We start from the raw sequence: 23,001 nt of genomic DNA, 5'->3' as shown, positions 1-23,001 counted from the left end.
ATGGGCCTAAATATAAGGATTCAGATTGTGTTTGGGGGACGGGATTTTTAGGAAATTCAAATCGGTGAGATCTAATATTTTCGGACATTTCAATTTTTTTCCGGGCAAAGACCGGCAATTACCGGACAACGGAAACGCTGGGTGGGACACACATACCTGACACCTTCACCACACATTCTGAATATATTCAAGAGTCCACACTGACCCACAATCTCCTGCAAAGCTTCAAAGTAGAGCCACTTCCTAACAGGAGTATTGGCCTCATCTAGACTGAGGAGTCACCTCATTCGATTTACGGGCAAGCAGGTTAGACTAAAAAAAGAGCTTGTATGACAGAGGTGGAGGAGGATGGGAGGCTTTACTTATCCCATTATTTTTCTCAGCTCTGTTAAAAGCTCATCTCAGAATTTAGAGATGCATCATTTTGATCTACCTCTGACTGTGTATGTAAACAAACACAGCTCGTGTTGTGTGATAACAATGAATCGCTGAACAATCACTGAACATCATAAAAGTATTTCCTCTCCCCTCACCCCAGTTGTTCCAATACACAGAAGAAATGACAAAGGAACAGTGGGTTTATTGATCGCACTTCGACGAATAATAATAAAAATAACTAAATTAATAATTTATTGCGACTTTATTCGCAAACGAAAAGAAAAATCACAGGCACAGAAAATATAAAATAGGCGGGGTGAGAGAGAGAAAGAGAAAAATACTGGCCTTGATTATGAACCAACAAATAAGAGAAGAGAAGGGAAAACAAGGCTATCCTCACAGGAGAGCCCTGCTGCTTCAGCACAGCTTCCACACAAGCACAAGCCATCCACTTAATGTTGACTCTCTCCATGGAAATTGAAACGCACAAGGTTGCCCCACCGGTCAGCTCCTTTAGGCCCGCTCATGCACTGAATAACTTCATAGTGATGGCTGACAAGACTGTCATGAAGCAGCACATGGCTCCTGAGTGTGTCTGAGGGACGGGACACGAGAGGACAGTAGCATAGCGGCAGGTGACTGATCACAGGGCAGCAGCCCACGTCTTGACAGCCTGGAATGAAGCGTGTTTGAGGCTGGATCCGTGACGCCACCCCACACCCTCCCACGCCTCAGGCCTGAACAGACGTTTCAAGGGTCAGCTAGATTACCATGTGAATACGGAAATAATCACAGAGGCTCAGACAACGGTTAAGTAGATGCAAGGCAATCAAAATCTCTTCGGAGCATTGTGTCTGCCGAACTAATTTCCGTCACAGAGAGAGCCTTTTCAAAGAGACCAAAACATAAAGCAAAAAAATTACTCTTTTCCAAAGGCTTATAGCCCTATTCCATCTGGAAAAAAATGTACTAAAAGGTCCTTATGAGGCACTTTGGGGGCGAGAAGATGGGAAGTGGCAAAGAGTGGAGGACATTAACATGCTCGAACAGCAGTACACTCAGCCCAGGGATGAGGTGGCGATGACTCACCATCTGCGTGAGGTACGAGAGGCCCTCACGCCCTAATGTCCCACTATTAGCGGTGACAGACTGAGAAGGCACAAGTCTCTGCACACTCTCCATGACTAATGCCCTCATCTGCCATCAAAGGTGCGAGAGAGTGTGTGTGTGTGTGTGTGTGTGTGTGTGTGTGTGTGTGTGTGTGTGTGTGTGTGTGTGCACGCGCATATAACCACACAGACAGACACTGACAGACAATAGTGCTGGCTGATGAAGGCGAGGATCTATCAGAAAAGCTGGAAGTGGGCTGGAAGGGCGGGCCCTGGGGTTGTTGATGGACAGCTGCTCTTCATACATTGGCTGCCAGTCTCATCAACTGAGGAGATGCCCCTCGCTCCACTCATTGTGCAATCGAGTGGCCAGGGCCTCAGTGCAGTAAAAACAGGAGCACACGGAGATAACCGAAAATGAAGAGGAACAGGTACAGCTTAAGGCGGCTCAGAAGCAGATGGGATCAACACAACACTGCCTGAGATACCATCTATGAAAGTGGAGTTTAAGAAGGTCGAGGGAAGAGCAGTCATTCGATCTCTCTCAAAATGTGTTTTGGGGGGTTTCTACTGTCGGAAGACTATTCAACAAAGCATGGTATTAATCACTCTATAAGGGAGGAAAGAAAATCTTGCATGATCACTCAGAGCTTTCCAATTACACCAGAAAATGCATAACATGTTCAAATTCCTGCAGCATTTACAGGTCACCTGGCACACATTAAGGCGAAAAACATTTAAAACACATTTTCGACAAGAATAACCAGAGGGAAAAAAAACGTTGACACAAGTCACATTTGGTCGCTTGAGCATTTACATTTAAGAAGGAGTTTGCAGGAGACAAATGTATATGTTTATTTTGCAAGCGAGTAAGCTGTGTGGATATTTAGCACAAGTCCATGTTTATTCTTGCTTTGTGGCTTTAATATCCTGTATGAGCTCTGGCAGATCTCCCACCACATCTGCCCACAGCACGGAAGAATGCACTAGCCCAACAACCCGCTCAGCAGCTTGGGTGTGCGGTCAAAGTGAATGCATTAAGAATAACACCACACGATGTAATTAACAATCCCTAATCACCACAATTTCACAAAGTTTCATCATACTTCTGATAAACAGTGAGGTATTGCATGGTTGCATAGAGATAACACTCACCTGCTTATAGACACCTCACTTGGGGATGGGCTCGGTGACCTTGACTTGACCTCTGGCAAGGAGGGATTTGTGTCCAAGTCTGGCTTCTCACAAGCCGGGGCCGTACCATGCTGGGAAGGGCTTGCCGTGGAGCTTGCCACTGCTTCTGTTGTGTTTGTTGGGGGAATAAAAATGTCAGACGGCAATCAATCTAAGGATTAGCGGTCAAAACAATGCATGTTCATGAACGCAACAATCCGCAATAGCCTTCACCTTGATTACAGGCTCAATAAACACACAGCGCCTTTGGGGTATGACTAATGCGGCTGGAGCAAGAACTAGACCGAGACAGGTACACAGCTAATTGGCTCAATGTGACCGCACATTTTTTGACATCTCAAGAGTTTGTGGCAGAATCAATACATCCTTAAAAACACTTGTAGTGAAGTGGTTTGCACAGCAAATCAAAATGTTTGAAAAGGAACAAAACAATCTCCAACTGAAACCTCAAAATACAAAATGCTTCTGCTAATTCACCTGTGCCCAGCACTAAAACCACTATTTTAATCATTGTCCTTAATCTTGTGTAATTTGATTCAGACAAAAACGACTTGCTTTGCATCTCAAACTTTGAGACTAGTTAACCCACAAAGAATCCAGGCAAATTAGGCTGACTGGGACAACTCTTACACTCACGTTGCGTCTGTCAACACAGCTTGTGTCCTCTACAATTACATTTTCTTATTTTATACCGGTGAATAAAACCTCTACTTAGGATGCAGCATCTATTAGGCCAGGACAGCGTCGGAAATACACGAGGGCAAAGGGCAAAACTGCCCCTAAGAAATATAGTTTTGCCCCTAAAATTACTAGGATGGGGGCAAAAAAATGCCCCCATAATTTTGTGTATAATAATTTGATGAACGTGTCAAACATCGTAGCCTATATGACCCGGTCAGTTGCCATTAAATGTTTAGATTTTCGCCTTGACTGATTGTTGCGTGAAGAACCGAACATTCTAACAAAAAATATTTGGAGCGCTTCCTAATCAGACCTGTGACTGCGAGAGTGAGGAGAAATGAGGATCAGCGCAGTCTCTGTCACCATCTCAGGTTCTAAGTAAGGGATAATGTATAGAACGCAGGTCATTGTCGGTAAAATAAGCCCCGACAGGGCGAACAGCACCCCGACGCGAAGCGGAGGGGTGTTGCTTCACCCTGAAGGGGCTTATTTTCCCGACAATGACCAGCGTTCTATACATTATTCCGCTTATTATACGGCTACTTGCCAACACGAAAAAATTACTTCACACAGTGTGTTTTCTTGAGAATTTATTTGTTACCATTAGTATTAAAAAGCGTTTAACAAACATTCTTTAGAACACAGCTGCTCAACCGTCCGCTGAAACTCCATTGACAAGTTACCGGACTACTTGCGGAGTGCTACGAAAGACGTGAATCAGAGGCAAAAAGGCCACTTTCCTTGACAGCGGTCATTATTGCAAAGCAACGGTCAGCTAATAACTTACAGCAAGTGAATGGAGCATTCTACAGCATTAAGAAGAGCCGTGTAATAAAAGATAAAGTTCACACACCCATCGACTGTCAAAAAATTTAAGTTAGATTGGCCTGGGGTGGAGGATGACGACGACGACGAGAAAAAGACCTGATTTTTTTTCAAGGCATGTCGGACTTATGGACAACGAGTTGCCCAAGTCGTTGTAAATCCAGCACAGGCACATTTTTCTGCTGACTTCATCAAGGACTGCGAAAACATACAGAAATACATGGCCTTTCATCAACAGGCGCCAAGCAACACGCCATCGCCTACGGTGAATGATAACTGGTAATAATACTTTTAGAAATGATTTAGTTCGGTTAAGCTAGTTTAATGTTAGTTAGCTAACGTTAGCTATCTTTGATAGTGCGTTAGCTACAAAGGCTTGCTTGCAAGCTAGCTTACTAGTCTTAACTGCATTTCCTGTAGGCCTACTATGGTAGGTACAACATGATTAAAGGTAACACAAAAATCCATAAATATAATGTGTTATTATTATAAAAAAAGAAAGAAAAAAACGATTGTTAATAGTTGAATAATGAAATGTAGTAATAACAACTCATAACCACAAAGAAATAAGAATAAACGTGAATATGATTGTCTAATTTACGTTGTCTGTTTGGTTTTTGTTCAAAAAATCTAAGAAAACACTTTGAATTTGTAGACTAATGCCTAATAGTCTTATTATTGCCATTTGATGACAATTGTTCATATACTTTAAAGTAACACTGTGCAACAATTTGACACTTTTTGAGGTATGGTTCTATAGGCAACTAGTTTTGGTACCATCCTCTAATTAATTTTGATCGCATATGGTCATGTGAAGGACAGATCAAGACCTGTGTCTTTCCCACTAGCCATCCAAGATATGCCCTATGTAGTTCTGTGTAACGGGCTGGAACACCCTGCAAAAATGGAAGAAAAGCTTTCACATGCATGACATGCCAGGTATACTGAAAAAAGACACCAGTTAGTGTGATGGCAAGCTTCTATTAGTGTCAGCTGGGCTGTTGGTGGTGGCTACAAGGTTTTTGCATGCCTTTTAGGTAGTTAGCGTACAAGTTTTGGAACAGAATTCCTTATTGCTGCTTTAAGCCTAAATAAGTGTGTTTATTATTTTGAACAAAGTTTAAATGTTTTTCTCAAGTTTCTAAAAGTGCCCCCAATTTTTTGTGAAATGCCCCTGGATTTCATTCAGTGGGGGCAAAAATTGCCCCCTAAAAAATATGTAAATTTCCCCCCCTGGGCCAGGAGCCCATCAGACCATTTGTTTCAGGTTGTTTATAGACTGCCTATAGTCTATTAACGTCTGAACAGCATTGGCCAATGATTAACCGGGTCTAATACTACTCTGCTACTGCTGCTAAATGCAATACAGTAATTAACCCCTCTCTCTGTTCCCTTTACAATTCTTCACTGATATGATGCACTGATTATCCTCTAGACGGCTTAATTGGTTTGCCTTCTGTTCCGTGCATTACCTCCCTTCAGTTTGGAGTTTTTATTTATTTTCAATGGTGGATTGTTGTGAGGTTGTGCATAGTTACCCATTCTACATTTTAATGAGCAAACGTGCAAATGAAAATTAAGAAACAAATTTCAACTAAACTATGTTAAAAGTGTTACTCTAAGGTTGTTGCTATCTCTAGTCATTCATCACCTTCCGTAGTTCTAGGACAAAATCACTATTCAGATTCAACTGTGCATGCAAGGATTATGACCGTATGTCCACGGACTATTATTTACACCACATACTATCTTTTAACAGAGGGATGTGTTTAATCTGTCCCATGTCTTATTTGTGTCAATATTCGTATTGCCTTTTTTGATTGGCCCCTAGACTAACTTCCAGGGAGAGTCGACTAGGGAACAACCTGGGACGAAGTTGTTGGAAAACATACAGCATTGATTGCTACGTGTGCTTCCTCTGGAACTACCCAGGCATCGCAGCATGGGCCGCTATTGGCTGTCACCTTTCTACTGATTGAGAAAAACTGCACCCATTTCGGAAGCACTTACACTTCCTGGCGAGAGATTTTGCCAATCTGGGCTGCTGACACAAGGTCAACACCGCAATCAGTGGAAGAACGTCAATTTCGCGCCGATTCCACTGGTTCTAATGAGCTCTGATCGATTGTGATTTCTCTGATCCATCAAGCGTTACTACCTGTTGCACGCTGTGGTTGGAATCAAGCGGGTGGCAGGGTGCGCACTGACAACTTAAACCTGCTTTAAAGCAGAGCTGAGGCTGATGACATTCCCTCCTTCCCTAGGGGGATTCAGCCCGTGAGGAGGAAGCCTGCGTGGTTCTGAAGTGTTTGGGGGTGGGGGAGGGGGGTCATGGTCTCATCTCTACGCAGCATGCATGTCTGACGCTGAAGGGACGAAGGGGGCTTTGTTAGCCTTACCTTCATGGCTCGTTTCCTCACCGGCTGCCTCCTTCTCCTGCTTGATCTGCTCAGCCCTCCTGGAAGTCCCCACGCGACTTTTGACCTGAGCCACCAGGCGGGAGAACTCACTGCTGTGCTGCTTCCCTGGACAATGTCAAATCAAAGCAGCAAAATAAGCTAAACAAAACAAACACAAAATGCAAACAACCTAAAATACGCACACAAGATCGATGGCAAACAGAAACTTCTCCGAAACTAAAGGCTAAAGGGGAAAGTGACTAAATCAATACGACAATGCAAGTATGTTTACATGCAGGCTTATACACTAACAGAGAACAAGAACTGCAGACTCATCAGTGATGGGTCATCCCTGCAGGGTTTCTCTTATGAAAAGTTTAAGAGCAATCCGTCTGCAGGGACTATTTGGAGACTCCAAAGACCCCTTAATTTACAGAACACAAACCTGAGTCAGTCCATGTTTTCAGTACCATGCCTCTGGTGAAATAGTACAAGATAAGCCCTTAAAAGGTAACCAATGCAATTCCATGCTATGCATTTAAACGAACACAAAGCATCCCCCAGCCTGCATAAGGCTTCAGATGAGATACATAATCATTCATGCAGGCATGAGCAGTTTCTGGGTACGGAATCTTGCACCTCATAATCAAATCATATTAATGTAATAGAATTTCTTTGTGATTTAAAAACATCTAGAACTGAACATTAAATGATTCAATAAATTATGTCACAGTATGATCCTGGAACAAACACTACTTCAGCATCACTAAGTGAGAATGGTTTATTGAAATTGCTGTGTAATCTGATGCAACAACAACAAACTACAAAAATTGTTAGACAATGGAAAAATGGTGCATAACACAGACTGGAGACAAAGCTATTAGATTGGCTTGGCCAATGGAGAATACAAATCTAACTAGGACAGGCTCAAAGCAGTTTGGGAGAGAAACAACGCTACAAATGGCCAGAAAAGCAGTCAAATACAATTTGCGATTCATGTCTCCGGTTAAAGCAAACGACCCAGAGCTGCGTGATTCTTCTGGAGCTGGTTTTTCTGACAGAACAAAATGTAAAACCTGAGGTATGCAATCAGCCAAACATGGCTGGGGGGCAGGGAGATAACACATGAGAAAGGCTAATTCAATTTGCTTGGTACTTTTCGTGAGTGAGAACGCCAATATGGCTTTCATAGTATAACCAAAGAGCTGCATAACACCGTGCATTACACACTACAAATCCTCATTCCATACGTTTCATGTCAATACTGTTTCGCTTAAATCTGCCTTGATAACGCACAGAGCTGGCAAGTTTTCCAGTTCACCATCCATTCTCATAAGAGGACTGGCAGAAAAGAAGCCAGACACGAATGCCCTTTCCTTACATGTAATCAACATTGATCACTGATCAATAGCTGTGATTCTTCTAATGGATTTAAAGCCTTTAGAATGCCACCAAAACCCTTCTGGAAAAACAACAGCTGCGTCACTTCCAATAGACAGTAGCCCATTAGAAGTGACGCAAGGGGGATTGCTCCAGGAGATCAGGCACTTTCTGCCACGTCTTCACTCCCACTGTGTGCTTCACAGCTACACAGGCCAATCCATTTCCCCATCCCAGTAAAGAGGGAGTCAGCGGTTCATGGTTGCACATAAAGGACATCGCACATCAAGACTGACAAGATGGGAAACAAACAACACACAACAAGAGTGTGTTTGGAACCTACTCTTAAATGCACTTTAACAAAAGAAAAAAAAAGAGAAGGCATATGTAATCTTATCATCAAAGCAATAACGCCTTGTTTATGAAAGCACAATACATTTTTTTTAAAGAATGCCAAAATGTGTACACCACCATTTATGGTAAAGAACAAAACCACTGGGGCCACAAGTTCTAAACCTCACTTTCAGCCATCTGACCAGCTTTCAAAACACTGCTGGTCAAAAGGCTAGACTACAGATCCAAGTTAAAGCACACATAATGACATTCAGACTTGCTGAAGCAGATCAGCACAGAACACAACATTCATCTTAAAGAATTATTACAAGTAATGACGGACTGAAATATGCAGTGAAATCAGCCTGTGAGCTCAGGTGTGCTCAAGGATTCCCTGATGTACTCCTACTGCACTTCAGTCCATCATGGAAGCCTTTCAAGTGCAGGCCAAACATGAGGATGTGAATACTACAATAATTGGACTTTATTGGAATAAAATTTGCTCTCGAAACAAATGCGCAATTGACATTTTCTTCACAGCAGTGAGCCACACACTTTGAGTCAACCAACAAGGCCGCTTCTCCCTTTAGAGCATGGAAGCGCCCCCTTAAAGTTAAATGACTTTCTCCCTGAACTACTGCACCTGCTACTCCAAGGGGATGTTAACAAGGAACAAAATGTCAACAGAAATGTAAAAAGAAGCAAAAATGTCAACACTAATGGGATTGATCGTGGAGCCTCTGTGATCACGGGGGGGGTGTCCCTACCAGGAGTCACAGCTGTAGGCACACTGGATGTCACCTTAAGAGAAAGTCATCAGTCGGGGAGAGGTGTGTGGGAAGGTGGGGGGGGAGGGGGATAGAATGGCAAGGATCTTCAAAGGCAGGTGGTGAGTAGAGCAGCAACACAGAGGAGCCATTTCATCCCTCAGGTAGGATCAGGGTGCACTAGGGGCTTACAGGGGGGCAACACACCAGCAGCGAAAGGGATGATGAGATCCTGAACACCTCCAGCTGGGATCATGAAGGGAGGAAATTACAGATATTGCCCAAGCTAACTTTCAGAAACCAAACGATTTCAGCATTTAGAAAACAAATAAATATTTGAGTTTATTTAAAATAACATCTTTAGGTATTTTACAGAAGGCAATCGGAAAGGAAGTGAGCAATTCAGAGTGGTTACTGTTGTCACAAACACACATCTTCTTTCCAGACTTCAGCCTGTGACTGACGGACTGGCTCACTAAAATCTTCACTAGTTTATGAAGCATACTTGGTCTGAAATGCATTCCAAAAGCTCAGGTCGGAAGCAGCAACACACAACCTCTTCGGCTCCATCTTTATAGGTATTCTTCTTGAGGGTCACGGTAGGAATAGTGCGATTAGATCACACAGTGAATTTTCCGAGCCAAATTCAATAACAGCCCTGTGTGAGTGACTAATCACACCCAGCCAGGGGCAGGGGCAGGGGCCAGGGCTTAAATGTCAAAACAGAATGTCTCTTGAGTTTTCCACCTCAATAATTCCAAGGTGTTCTGAACAAGATGCCATCAAGACCCTTCCATTCTCAGCCACAGAGGTTACAACAAATTTTTGTCTGAGCGGATCAGCTAGAAAGTACGTCACCGGCAAATCCAACGTCAGCGGGTTGATGTGTTTATTCTACTATGCTTGCATGAATATTAGCAATATACCGTTCTCGCTGTTTGCCAATAACACAATGTTGTCATGAGTATCGCCTCATATTTTATCATAGTTTGCGATTTATTGTAGCCACTTTTAAACACACCATGACTAAAGATAAATGCAAATTTGTCTTTGATAATAATTTTTGTTGAGTCTACACTTTTTTTCCAATGTGCCAAATACATACAACACTACATAGACACACATAAATAAGGACTAGTGTAAACCAGTCACATTGAACAACAAGGGTTATCATTGCAAATATTGCCTTCTAGAGTTGAAATGAAAAGTATATATTATAAGTATATATAAAAGCAAATATAGCAGCTGCCACTGCTTTAGGAACAGTTTTGCTAATTCTTTACAGCATATTATTAAAAGTCAACACAGTAGCTACAGCTGTCAAGAAAATCTAGACTAAATGACTGATTCTCATTCTCATTCACCCCAAACTCATAAAACTGGGATGATTATCAGTCATCCATCACTTCATTCATCTTCCACTTGATGTCTTCTTTAGCAACACCCTTTGGCCTTCAGTTATTTGGTCCTTTGTCCTTCAAGCCTCCTCCTTGGATTTTCAACTTGTTTTTGAGAATAACAAATTATGTAAAGCATTTGTGCGTTTGCCAGAAGGTTGATATATAACTAAACATTATGATAAACATTCAGTAATATTATTATAATAAGAATCAGTTTGTTTTTGAGGTGTCAATGATAACAGTTGGAGTGGTGTTCACCATCACAGTATAATGCAATGAGAACCAGCTCGTGTCTATTCTGAATTCATAAACATGAGCTGTTCTGTTCTTCTGTTCCAGTGCGTACTTCCAATGCATTACAAACAATAACCCAGGAATAGAGCCTACGTCAAATGTCACGGAGCGCACCTTTAAGGATTTAAAAAGGCTTATTTCCCCACACTGAGAAGGTGACTGCACATCACAGGTGACCAACACTACTATTATTAGTTTCCTCAAAGTGAGTCCCCCCCCACCCTCCCCCTTTTCATTCAGCAGAATGCCGCCACAGGAATGAGTCATCAGCCTTCAGGATGATTAATCAAGAGGTTATCACAGCCAGACGCCTATTTATAGAGTCCCCAATACCCTACGTGGGCTGCATCAATATTTCAATATCCCCCTCTATTTTCAAAGTCTACTGAGCTATTTTCAGAAAGGCTTGCATCTCCAGCCAGGTTAAGTCTATAGGACAAACAAATACCGTCACCACTCCCTGCAGCCAGCCCAACTACTAGACCAGGTATGCCCTCCAGCACAGTGAACAAATCTCACTTAAATTACAGCACTCGCACAGAAAGCTGTGATTAAAGGAGACTGAAGTGGAAAGGGTACAAAATAAATTTAAAAAAGGAAGTAAAAAATATCACATCCATTTAGGGCAGGGGCTCTGAGGCTGAGACCAGTGTGGACTGTGTGAGTGAGAGACGAGGTCAGCACCAACGTATGCACACCAAGCACAGGTCACAAAAATTTGGCCTTAAGCCTCATGACTTGTCTGCTTTGCACTTGAAATAGTGAAATATGTGCCACTGAAGAAACGCTCTGGGAAAAGGTGGCTAGTATTGCATTAGCATAAGCCCATTATAGCCCCTTCTGAGTGCTTTAGTGTGCTCTCTATGCATGACCTTAGTCTTGGGGGCCTTCTCGTATACTGCCCTGACCACAGCATCAGGACTTTACTCTGGGGGCCTTCACGTATACTGCTCTGTCCACAGAATCAGGACCAGAGTCAGCATGCACACAAACACCATCCAAAGCACCATCGCGCATTTCTGGGCTGCTGGCATGGGCTGATTCTGGGAGGAGTTCCATCCTGGTGCACACACCAGCAGGACCAGTTGAAAAAGGCTTCCATATTTGCCTGTTTGGAACTGATAATTCAGCCCCATTAGTTCAGAGCTTCTCCTCAAGGTAAACGAGCATCTCAGCCACTGATCAAATGGCTACATCACACAATAAAGAATGTCAGGATGTGAGACACGTGTAATTAATATCTGGGGAGGTGTCTCTGGAGTGGCTCAGACTCCACCACATTATCGGCTGTGTTTTCCTGGGAGATATGACTCAAGTGAAACATAAACAGACATTGTACTAATGCGTTGGTAAGGAGTTTTGGACTAAACAAGGGAAATGAATTAACTATATGGCATGTCAAAACAGCAGCACAGCTGGCATTCATAAATGCTTTTTAGCATGCTAACTGGCATCTTTTGGCAATGTGGTTGGAATTGTTATGCTGTGAAAGATGTTTTACATTCACACAGGTTTGACACTTTGACCAGACCGCAGAACTACACCGTGCATATCCTGGGCAACTAGTGAGAAGGAAGGGTGTATTTATTTGTCCTGATTTTTAAGATGATACCAAAACTAGTTGCCTATAGAAATCAAAACTCAAAAAGCAGCATTTGGTATTGTTACATAGTGTTGTTCTCTAAGGTTAACAAAATGTCTAATAAATTAAATGTATTAAAAAAACGATGGATCTCCAGTAATAATGACACCATACAGTATGTGGAAGTTATGCTGTGGCTGAATGTGGTGGTTCATTTCTGACAGGACTTCAGACAAGTTCCTCAGATGCATATGTAAACACTGAAACCTGGCTAGTAACAAACTGTTTTCATCACTTACGGTAGTTTGAGTGCACCGCCTCAATCTCCTCTTCTGTTTGATCCTTTCTGAACACCATTGTCTGCAAACAGGATCAAAGAGAGAAAAAAAACATGTGGCCTTATTAGCCTGCACTACCATCAGGCTCCAGGATGTGCCAGGGAGGTGGTTATTTTTGGGTACGTACAGTTTTAGTCGTCTTCTTCTCCAACTGCGTCCTCATCTTCTCATTTGTCTCTACCTCCTTTGCAATGTCTTCAGCTGCACAGAAGAAAACCCTTACAAATCTTCCTCAAACATTCCCTTCATGAATATTACAATCAAACAATGGCATTGGACTCCCAAAGCCCCCAGTCAATGAGGTAAGAAAATATACAGAAATGAAAGATAAGAAATTCTAGTGTTGTGCATAAACATTTAGCAAAATCAACAGGATACAGGCCTGGGTGGCACCTGAAGGATGTGTGTACGTACATAGAAAGAATGTATACTATTAGAAGGCCGAAATGTGCTTTACAAAACATACATCTAAAACCAATGAAGAAATAAGGAACCATTTAAAGAACAGCAGTTGCAAGTTGTTTTGAGAGTTGAAATCACTCTGCATACACATTAATTCCACCTTAATGGCCGCAGTGCTCAATTTGGGTGACTTCAGTCATCTTGAAGTTATCCATCACACAAAAAGTCTAGCCAAGATTCTAATCTTAAAGAAACAGGGAGGCAAAAACTTGAAAAGAATCCATCAAGCTAGTAGGATTTTCAAAAGTAAATGGGCCCCTTTTGGCATTTGGTTCACAATGAGATTTGCAAATAGTTTGGGAAATATTTCACAGATCTTGTGACAAACATTACATTAATTATCATAGAAACCTAAAATGCTGTCATTTTAATTATGTCCAGCATCATTCAGCGCTACTGTAAACATGACATAGGGACATATAGGGAAACGCGCTGATCATAAAGCGGCTGAAACCTTTTGTTTATTTGAGTAATGACCAAAATCTACCAATTGAAAACAGCAAAAGCTTAGATTTACGTGGTTGAAAAGAATACCTTTAAAGACCATTAAAATAAATACTATACAGAACCCAATGAAGAAAAACTTTTAACACATGGCTTCTGTCTCAAAAAGGTTAACAAGTCATCACGCTTAAAAATGCTTTATCTATAAGACCTGCATATGCAACAGACAGCTTCTGAATGAATGAATTAACAGACTTCATTAAAGCCATGTGTTCATGTGTTTAACCTTAAGCAAGTGTTCCAAAGCTGTTGAGCTCCCTAAAGTCTGGTCTCGTGCCCCCCGCCCATGTATTACCATATATATTGGAAAAAGTATGACTTTTCACAAGCAGCCGAGAGATGACGCTCTGATAACATTTTGACAGCATATGTGTAACATCCTTCCCCACGTCCCTCCAGCCCTCTGAGGGAGTACAGGAGCCGTTGAGAGCACAGAATCCTACTCATGGCCCTGAAAGGTGAGATGGCCAGTAAGGGGGGGGGGGCATGACCCTAGGTCTATGAGGGAAATCAAGTGGAAAGAAAACAAAAAGTGCGCCCATGGGGTGTTGGCCTCTACTGAGGAGTGCTCTGAACATTCACTGAAAAACCCAAACAACCAACCAACCAACATAGCCTAAACTAACTAGCCTGTCACAGCAAGAGATGGGGCACCCACGCGCACAAGCACATGCACACACACACACACACACAGAATTGAATGATTCTGTGAATCTCTTGACATATCCATGGAAACTCCAAATGTATTCTGTGCCAAGCGGCAGCTCCCGGTGGGAGGGAGCCGTAACTCAGAGGGTGCTTTGCAGGGGCGTGACACAGCCGACAGTGTTATTCACAACTGCAGCCGTCAGTTGGGCCGGACCTCCAGTGAGCAGCACAGGGCAGGGAGTAAATTAACCCAGCAGGCCGCTGCGCTGGACAGGCTAAAACTGAACCTTTGTAGCCTCCCCCATTATAACATATCTCAGCCACCCATGCTTCACCAACTCAAACACTAAAGCCTATTCATAAATGAGGTCTACATGCACAAACACATATTTCCCTTCCATCCTCTTGGCCAAAAACCTCTCGCGGGGGGCTGTAATTTCACCACATGATGAGTTGCCGCAAATGAGATTGCCCATGCGGCTGACATTTACTACTGCTGATATTTAACTACTTTGATACGGATGGGGCAGGCAATCTTATCTGCAAACACCAGCCAGTTTCCATCTCAACCCAAGTATTTGCAAACCTTATTAGCCTCCTCGACTCTGGACTCAGTTGGTAAAAACGAAAACCTGTATCCAACCTGGCCCTTTGTAGTTAAGACTACCAGCCCCTGTAAGATATTCAGCTCCACTGTTTCAAAAGAGGTTAAACCCTGGCAAAAGCAGAGCTGATACACTGGTATTAAAGTAATGCAGTGTGTGGTCAATTACTTTTTCAACAGATACAGCTCCTGTCATAGCGTTTCCAAATGCCTATTCCCTACATTGAAAAGACAAAGGTAAACGTCAACACTTGTAGAGAGTTACAGAATGATGCTCACCAGTTCGAGGCTGCTGCGAGTCACACTCCGCATTGTAGGTGAGCAGGAACTGTTGGTGGCGCTTGACCATCTGGTCCCTCGTGCCCTGCGTGGTAAGGTGGCACTCCCGCAGCCTCCTCTTCAGCTCCATCAGGGACAGTAAATTATACACCACTTTGGCCATGGGCTTCCGCTTTCCAGAGCTGCAGACACACACAAACACAGTGCAACAAGGGTAAGAAGAGAGTGACCTAACCCAGCACAGGCTCACTGCAACAGTCTTAGAACCAGGATGGTTATTGTATATGTTTAGGTGAGGCATTATTTATGTTTATGTCTGAGAGGCTGCTCTGTGTATGAGAATGCTTAAGAGTGTTGTTTAGTCTAAATGCAAATACATGTGTGTATTTTGTCTAAGAGATTGGAGAGAGATTCCTCGGAGATAAGGAATCAGAGGCAATGTGGAGGTCCAGATATAAAGAGGGCGCAAGTTTTCCTAACCTACCGACAGGAGGGCAAGGCTGGTTTATTGCCAACATGATGAGTCTGCTTACATGTATTTTAGGCAAGGTGGGGAAGAATGAGGGCACGCAACTTGGCATCACTAACTGTCCTCGAGGCAATGGGCTTTCGCTCCAATAAACAAGCCAGTTTAGGCTCAGCAACTTATGTCTGGGCTTTGTGACCACAGAAGATTTTTGGTTGAGTGTGCACTCTGAAGGGAATCACACATGGCTGAAAAAAGGCCTCCACAAGGAAGACGTAAGGACAGTGGGTGAGACAGAAGGAAGAGATGAGGACAGTGGGTGAGACAGAAGGAAGACGTAAGGACAGTGGGTGAGACACAAGGAAGAGATGAGGACAGTGGGTGAGACACAAGGAAGAGATGAGGACAGTGGGTGAGACACAAGGAAGACGTAAGGACAGTGGGTGAGACAGAAGGAAGAGATGAGGACAGTGGGTGAGACACAAGGAAGAGATGAGGACAGTGGGTGAGACACAAGGAAGAGATGAGGACAGTGGGCGAGACACAAGGAAGAGATGAGGACAGTGGGTGAGACACAAGGAAGAGATGAGGACAGTGGGTGAGACACAAGGAAGAGATGAGGACAGTGGGTGAGACACAAGGAAAATCTATCCTGCAGAAGCCATCCCATGAGGGGACAGCACATGAGGAAAGATCAGTGGAATGAGCCAGCCCAGGCTTGAGGACCTTGGAGTGAAAAAAAGAAAAAGAACCAAAAACATTTTGGATTTTAGGCACCAACGTTTTGGATTAAAGTATGCCATAAGCCCATCCATCAATCAATCTCCGTATTTTGAATGCAAAGCTCTTCTCAAGGGTATTCCAGCGCTGACACTGGAGTCATCAGTCACAGCCTGTCATCAAGGTCTGCCAGTGATCAAATCAGTGTCAATCAATCAGGGATCAGAGGCATACAGCAATTCACAGGCTTTGATCAGCAAAATGTGTATCTTCACGGATAATATCAAGTTTGGACCAGCAGATGCAGGGCAACAAGACTTCCCAGTTAATGAGAAAACCACCTTATTCTGAAAGATGGAGGTGAACATTCTTGTTCAGGCTTTAGAAAGGTGGCTTTCACTGCTTCATTTTTTAATGGAACAAACACAATATGGAGTGTGAGTGTGAGTGAGTGTGTGTAAAAGAATGAGAGAAAGGAAGAGAAAGAGAGCTCAAACACCTTCGCAGGGCCTCCTTCTTCTCTCCGCTCCTCAGGCAGGTGTCTAGGTGTTTGTTGATGTGCTGCTTAGCGATCGGAACCTCACACACCGGACACTCCACTGGAGTAATACACAATACACACAATAATTTCACACAACAACGCACAAATTCAAATAACAAAGAAAGCTCAAACCAACAAGGAGAAAACTCATTTCGAATAGGTTGTTAACTAAACATTCAACACACACATATTGAATCACCACCACTCATGTTCAAACAGCTAGGAGAGTAAACAGCATGCTGGAATCTGAAGTAAGATAGATAACTGACGAGCAGAACTCCTTTTCTGACCAGTATTTTGCTGTGATTTTGTGATGATCCTCCGCTCCGTATGGGAAGGAAAATGGGGAGGAAAATGGCACGGCAACTGCCGAGCACTGCAGAGGCCATTCAGTAAACAACCATGCCGGAGATTTGATTGTGTATTCTGCAGGCCAGTTGTGGCTCAGTGGGGGTCAAGATACTTTAGGACGTGTTCCCATGAGAATGAGATATCTAGAAGAGTTTTGAAAGGATAATATACAGAAATGCCTGGGCAAATTTGTTCCAAAATGTCCATACACACATGGTTGTTAGATACGGAAGGCACAATACACACTGTGCTACCAATGTTGAGCGTCCCACTGGCACAAGGGCCAAGTTTCCTGTTAGTTGAGATGTGTCCTCCCTCAACTCCATGAAGAGCACTTACAATTAAGACGTCAGAACGAACAGCATTCCTGCTGACTTTTGGCACAAATGAACAATAAAAGAAAACTGGAAATGATATAATGTCAGAACTATTATTTAAAACGATTAAATAGCCTATTCGGCAAAGAGGAGCCAGAATTACAGGTCTTCCCATCTACCACTGAGAGCTCACAAGGTTGCTGCTGTTACTGCAGCACGAATCATAAGCCTGTAGGGTAATAGCCATACCATTCCTGCTGTTTTCCATAGAGTTTTGGAGCCAAGCTGTGCTGAGCAGCATGGATCATTTATATTTCCATTAAATAGGACAGCTCTGGAGAGGGTGTTGATCATCAACGAGTACTGTTAAAATACTGAAGGCATAAAACTGAGAAAAGGAAAAATATTTTTTTTAAAGTGTCCACATGACAATGCCCATTTTATGCTGCTCGATAAATCAACTGAACTGCTTAGCACAGGGGAGTTTGTCTCCAAATACCTGATACTTTTACTTAGCATCACTTCTTTTGAATAAAGTTTAACTGAACCGGGTACCATTATATAATGTGAGAAACGTAATGAAACTATTACATTTTTTTCTTAACGATATTCAAAATTAATTTCATAAATTACCTAATTGAATAAACTCACATAATTGACTCCAATGCCAGGTAAAGTGAGTTATTTATCCGTTCATCACTTAAAGGATTTTATTTACTGGCATAAACTACCCTTACGTCGTAAGCCTAGGAATTTTGGCATGACTTGGCCATCTGATCAAACTGCCAAGGTAGCCTGAAGGGGACACATGGGGAGAATCACCATAACCTTTTCATTCCACAAGAGCAACGTGCAGCTAGGGATAGTTGGATTAACTCAGGCTTGATTCAGTTTTGATTCAGTCAGCAGAAGCCAAATATAACATAAGTACTTATGGGGTTTAACTAATGTGTTATATAACATAAGTACATATGGGGTTCAAATAATGTGTTTTATAACATAAGTACATATGGGGTTTAACTCTAGCATTAGTCGGGGTGTGTTTCTAGAATAACGACGGAAGTCCTTGCTTAACTGGAGTATGCTGGAGGGTCGGCTGAAATATCAAGACATTCATAACTAGGGACAGGAATCGAAAACCGGTTCTTGTTAAGAAGTGGACAGATTCCTAGGAATCGTTAGCCAAAGTCCTTTACGATTCCGCTATCGTTGAAAGTGCTGTTTGCGCATTCGCGATGAGGTCAAGCGCACACAGCTTTGGTTTGTTTAGACTGCAGCCAACATGGCATCGAGGCAGAGACGTTCCAAAGTGTGGTTATATTTCACGCTAAAAGATGACCACAGGGCCACTTGCAATGCTTGCAAAACGTCTTTTTCGTTAAAGGGGGGAATTACTACCATTTGCCGAAACATTTGTCCAAACAGCATGCAATAACTTTGCGGGAATGTCGCGTTTTTGAGCTGCGGAGTGACAGTAACGTTAATAAATCTCAACCAAGCAACAGCAGCGCAGCTAACGTTAGCGCTTCTTTTGTTAATATATAAGGTAAACTTCTTACCTTACCTTCTAGTTCAGGGTGAATAAAATATTTTTGTATACAGCACTGTAATTGGCATGTTCAAATAATATTTCGCACATGTATATCAAGGAAGGACCCCTAAACTGCCAAAAAATTTGACCAGGGAGGGATCCCTATTTATTAATATTCTTTTCCAGGCTCCCCCATCTGATGAGATTTTTGAGTTTAGATGTTTAATTACAAAAATGGTATGAAACCCATTAACAAATCAGTCATACATTGTGTTACTTATGGTTGGATTTAGTAAAAACAAATACTTTTTTTCTTTGTTGGGACCACCTGGCACCCCATCAAGGAAAAGGATCCCTAGGCTATGGGTCTCTGGACCCCACCTTGAGAGTTTGTTGACCTATTCTTAGGTTTGTTTTTGGTTATTTAAAACATGTAAATGGATACATACATACTGTATAAACTGGGCATCATCTATTCAGAGAATATTATATAAAACAAAATGAATGTAAATAAACACGTTTTTACTCTTTTTTTTTTTCTTTGTCCAAAAATTATCGAGAATCAATAAGGAATCGAATTGATAAGCAGGAATCAGAATGGAATCGCAATCGTTAAACTCTGATAAATTCTCATCCCTACTTATAACTATTGACGTAATACAGAAGAAGAACTAACTCATAATAAGGGTAAGAACAGTTTTGTTTTGTGTCCCAATATATAATTAATGCCTGCCACAGCTCAGCTACCTGCACACAAAAAGAGGCTCTGTGGTAAGAGGATGTATTTCTCGAAAGTGTTGTGACTGGCTCAATGGTTCACTCAAGATAAACTAATAGTATTCTAAAATTCTATGATAAGTGAAATTCTCAGTTGGTAGGTGTTAAAATATAGGTAGGGAGAGGGTCAAGCTCAGTGTGGGTCCAACTACCCAACTTTGCAAGCATATTGCGTTTAAACTACGCTTTTGACAAACACCAATCCGCTGGCCGATGAAATTACGATTGTAACGACCAAGATTGCGACAGTGGTTAGACTAGGAAGCTTTTTAGAAACACACCCCCGGTTAAGGGAGAAGACCATCACACTTTAGCCCTGCTGTAAGAGCCAAAATGCTGGTCTGTATGTACGTCGTAATGTCTTGTATGTAACACCGGGTGGCGCATGTCCATGACTTGCGTCAGGTATATAGGTAGCACATACAATGTTGCTGGTAGGTGTTTGACCCGGAAGGGCAAAGGGTTTTTGACCGCTTGTGCGCGGCACTCTGTATTGCAATGTGGGAACTGCGATGGAATAATGCTTTACTGGAATAAATTTGGATTACAACGACAACATTTGTCCATAGGCGTTTGTTTACTACAGGGCAAAGCAAGTGAGTTTAGCACGCTTAACATCCAGCGCGTCGGACAGGCCTTCCCCGGGCTCAGGCACCTCAGTAGTTCAGTATCAGACTGAACTCCTTTAACATTAGTCAAAAACCCCGCATCAGTTCAGACTTTCGTTTACGTCGGAGTCATCGGCATGCAGGCATTGAATTAGGAACAGTCAAAGGACCGTCGGATTCCTTGTGGATTATTGATTGAATATGTGGGCCTTCTGGTGACAAGGAGCTACTTGTTTGATGCCGAAATCGGACCACGGAGTACAAGGAACCACCCGATGACTGCAAGGCGCCCAACAAAATAGGTATTTGTAGCGCTACAATAAATGGCCATTTAAATTGTGTGCAAACATACCCGGGTATAAAAGAAACACATGTGTTAAACGACGACAGTTGACTGTGGAGACGAACTTTGTGTGACTGATCTTTGCGAACTTTGTTTTGACTGTGAACTTTGCGAACTTTGCATTACTACCTTAACAGCGTTGATTGATCATGGAGAATCCTCCCGCGATTGAACAGGCTGCTTTGCAAGCCGCCAGTAAAGACAGCAGTGTTGTTAGCGCTGGTAATAAGCGTTCTAAACGTTCAGAATCATTTGTTAATAAATGTATCGCATTGCAAGCAGACAGAAAGTGTCAACTGGACAATGCCAGCATAATCAGAAAATCGATACAATGTTTAAAAAATGATAAACCACAGTTACAAAATGCTCTGAAAGAACTGATTGAGACATGCAATGTTGCAAAACGTATTCATGAATCTTTGTTGAGTGTATTGCCTGTTCATGAGAAGGAAAAACATGAAACTTGGTTTAAAGCAAAGATGATCTCTAACAATGATGTTATTTCTGAAACAAAGGGTTTTATTGCTACGTGGTCTGAAAATGATAATGTTGCTTTGTCAATTGTGTTACCTGAAATGTTTGATGCTGGTTTAAATGTGAATGGTCATGATAAAGCAAATATGGGTTTCGAAGCCAGGCATGAAAATGACGAGGGTGGGGATGGTGTCAATCCAAATGACAGTGTGTCCAATATTAGTAGTCAACAGTCACATAAAAGTGGTAGCAGTGGAAGATCTAGCACTTCCTCAGCTAGGATCATGGCTGAGGCCGACAGAGCTGCTCTGGTGGCTAGAGCTGCAGTTTTGAAAGAAAGACACGCCCTAGAGGAGCAGGAACAGCAATTAAGGCGGAGAAGGGAGCAGCTTGATGTAGATGCAGAGTTGGCTGCATCTGCTGCTAAGTTGTCTGTGCTAAAGGCTGCCGATCAGAAAAGTTGTTCAGAAGCACCCTCAAAAGGCATGAATTCCTGTGTGGTAAAGGAAAAAGGGAAAATGCAATCAAGAAGTGTTTTAAATCCTAAACCAAAGGAATTTCAACCTCAATTACCAAAGCCAATTATCTCTGCCAAAGGACTGTTCCCACCTAACAACCCGCTGTCACCGGAGGTAGTTAAAAGGCAAACTGAGCGGTGGTGTATGGATGCCTCTATACTTCAGTACAATCCAAGGGGCCTACAGCAAGGAACATTTGAACCAGCTGACTATCGGCAGCAGTTGACAACCGTGCAAGAACAGGAACAGCAAAGGCTTTCCACGTGCCAGCCTGCCAATGAAGCTCACCCCCCAGATCTACTGGCCATCATGCAGAGACAAAATGACATCACCGCTGCCTTGGTTCGCCAACATCAGACATCATCTCTACCATCAAGAGAGATTCCTGTGTTCGATGGGGACCCTCTTCAGTTCAGACCATTTACCAGAGCCTTTGAACAAGGGGTGGAAAGCAAAGCTGGAAGTGCAGACTGTCTTTATTATCTAGAGCAGTTCACCAGGGGACAGCCACAAGAGCTAGTGCGTAGCTGTCAGCATATGGCGCCTGATCATGGCTACAAAGTGGCAAAGGGTCTGCTGCAGGAGCATTTTGGAAATTCGTATAAGGTAGCCACAGCTTATATGAAAAAGGCATTGGCCTGGCAAGTCGTTAAGGCAGAGGACTTGAAAGCACTGCAAGATTATTCCTTGTTTTTACGTGGCTGCTGCAATTTAATGGGGGAGCTTCATTACTTGCAGGAACTGGACATGCCAGTTAATATGAGGGCCATTATCTCCAAGCTGCCATATAAGATGAGAGAGCAATGGAGAACTACAGCTCATGACATCATGGAAAGGTCTCATGACCGAGCCCACATCAACGACTTGGTTAAGTTTATCGAACGCCGTGTCAAAATCCTGTCAGACCCTCTGTTTGGCGACATACAGGATGCGCCTACTGCCTCTGCACCAAGACCACCATTAAGGTTTTATTCTCAACCCAGGAGCCATGTAAGGGGTAACATCGTTGCTGCTGCTGTGACTGAAGACTTGTCTCATGACGTAGAGGAGCAGCCATTGAGCACAGAGCACACTGAGGAAGCTAAGTGCCTTTTTTGTGATCGACACCACCCTGTGGAGGAGTGCAAGCAGTTCAAAGGAAAAATGCACAAGGAGAAGATCCTCTTCCTGAGGCAAAA

The 23,001-nt window shown here is 42.8% G+C and overlaps 1 protein-coding gene across 1 annotated transcript in view; it reads right to left on the bottom strand.

The window, feature by feature from the left end:
• Positions 1–23,001, bottom strand: part of rad18 (RAD18 E3 ubiquitin protein ligase) — a gene marked incomplete at its 5' end in the record, with an annotated part of 60,933 nt that overhangs the window by 23,213 nt on the left and 14,719 nt on the right. Inside the window, 6 exons of the mRNA XM_080845805.1 lie at positions 2,643–2,787; positions 6,587–6,712; positions 12,642–12,702; positions 12,808–12,881; positions 15,178–15,359; positions 16,863–16,962. Coding sequence (XP_080701931.1) covers positions 2,643–2,787; positions 6,587–6,712; positions 12,642–12,702; positions 12,808–12,881; positions 15,178–15,359; positions 16,863–16,962 — 688 coding nt within the window. The remainder of the gene's footprint in view (positions 1–2,642; positions 2,788–6,586; positions 6,713–12,641; positions 12,703–12,807; positions 12,882–15,177; positions 15,360–16,862; positions 16,963–23,001) is intronic.

Source organism: Sprattus sprattus (genome assembly GCF_963457725.1).
Source record: "Sprattus sprattus genome assembly, chromosome: 10".
Taxonomy (NCBI): domain Eukaryota; kingdom Metazoa; phylum Chordata; class Actinopteri; order Clupeiformes; family Clupeidae; genus Sprattus; species Sprattus sprattus.
This window is presented reverse-complemented; position numbering and strand designations above follow the sequence as displayed.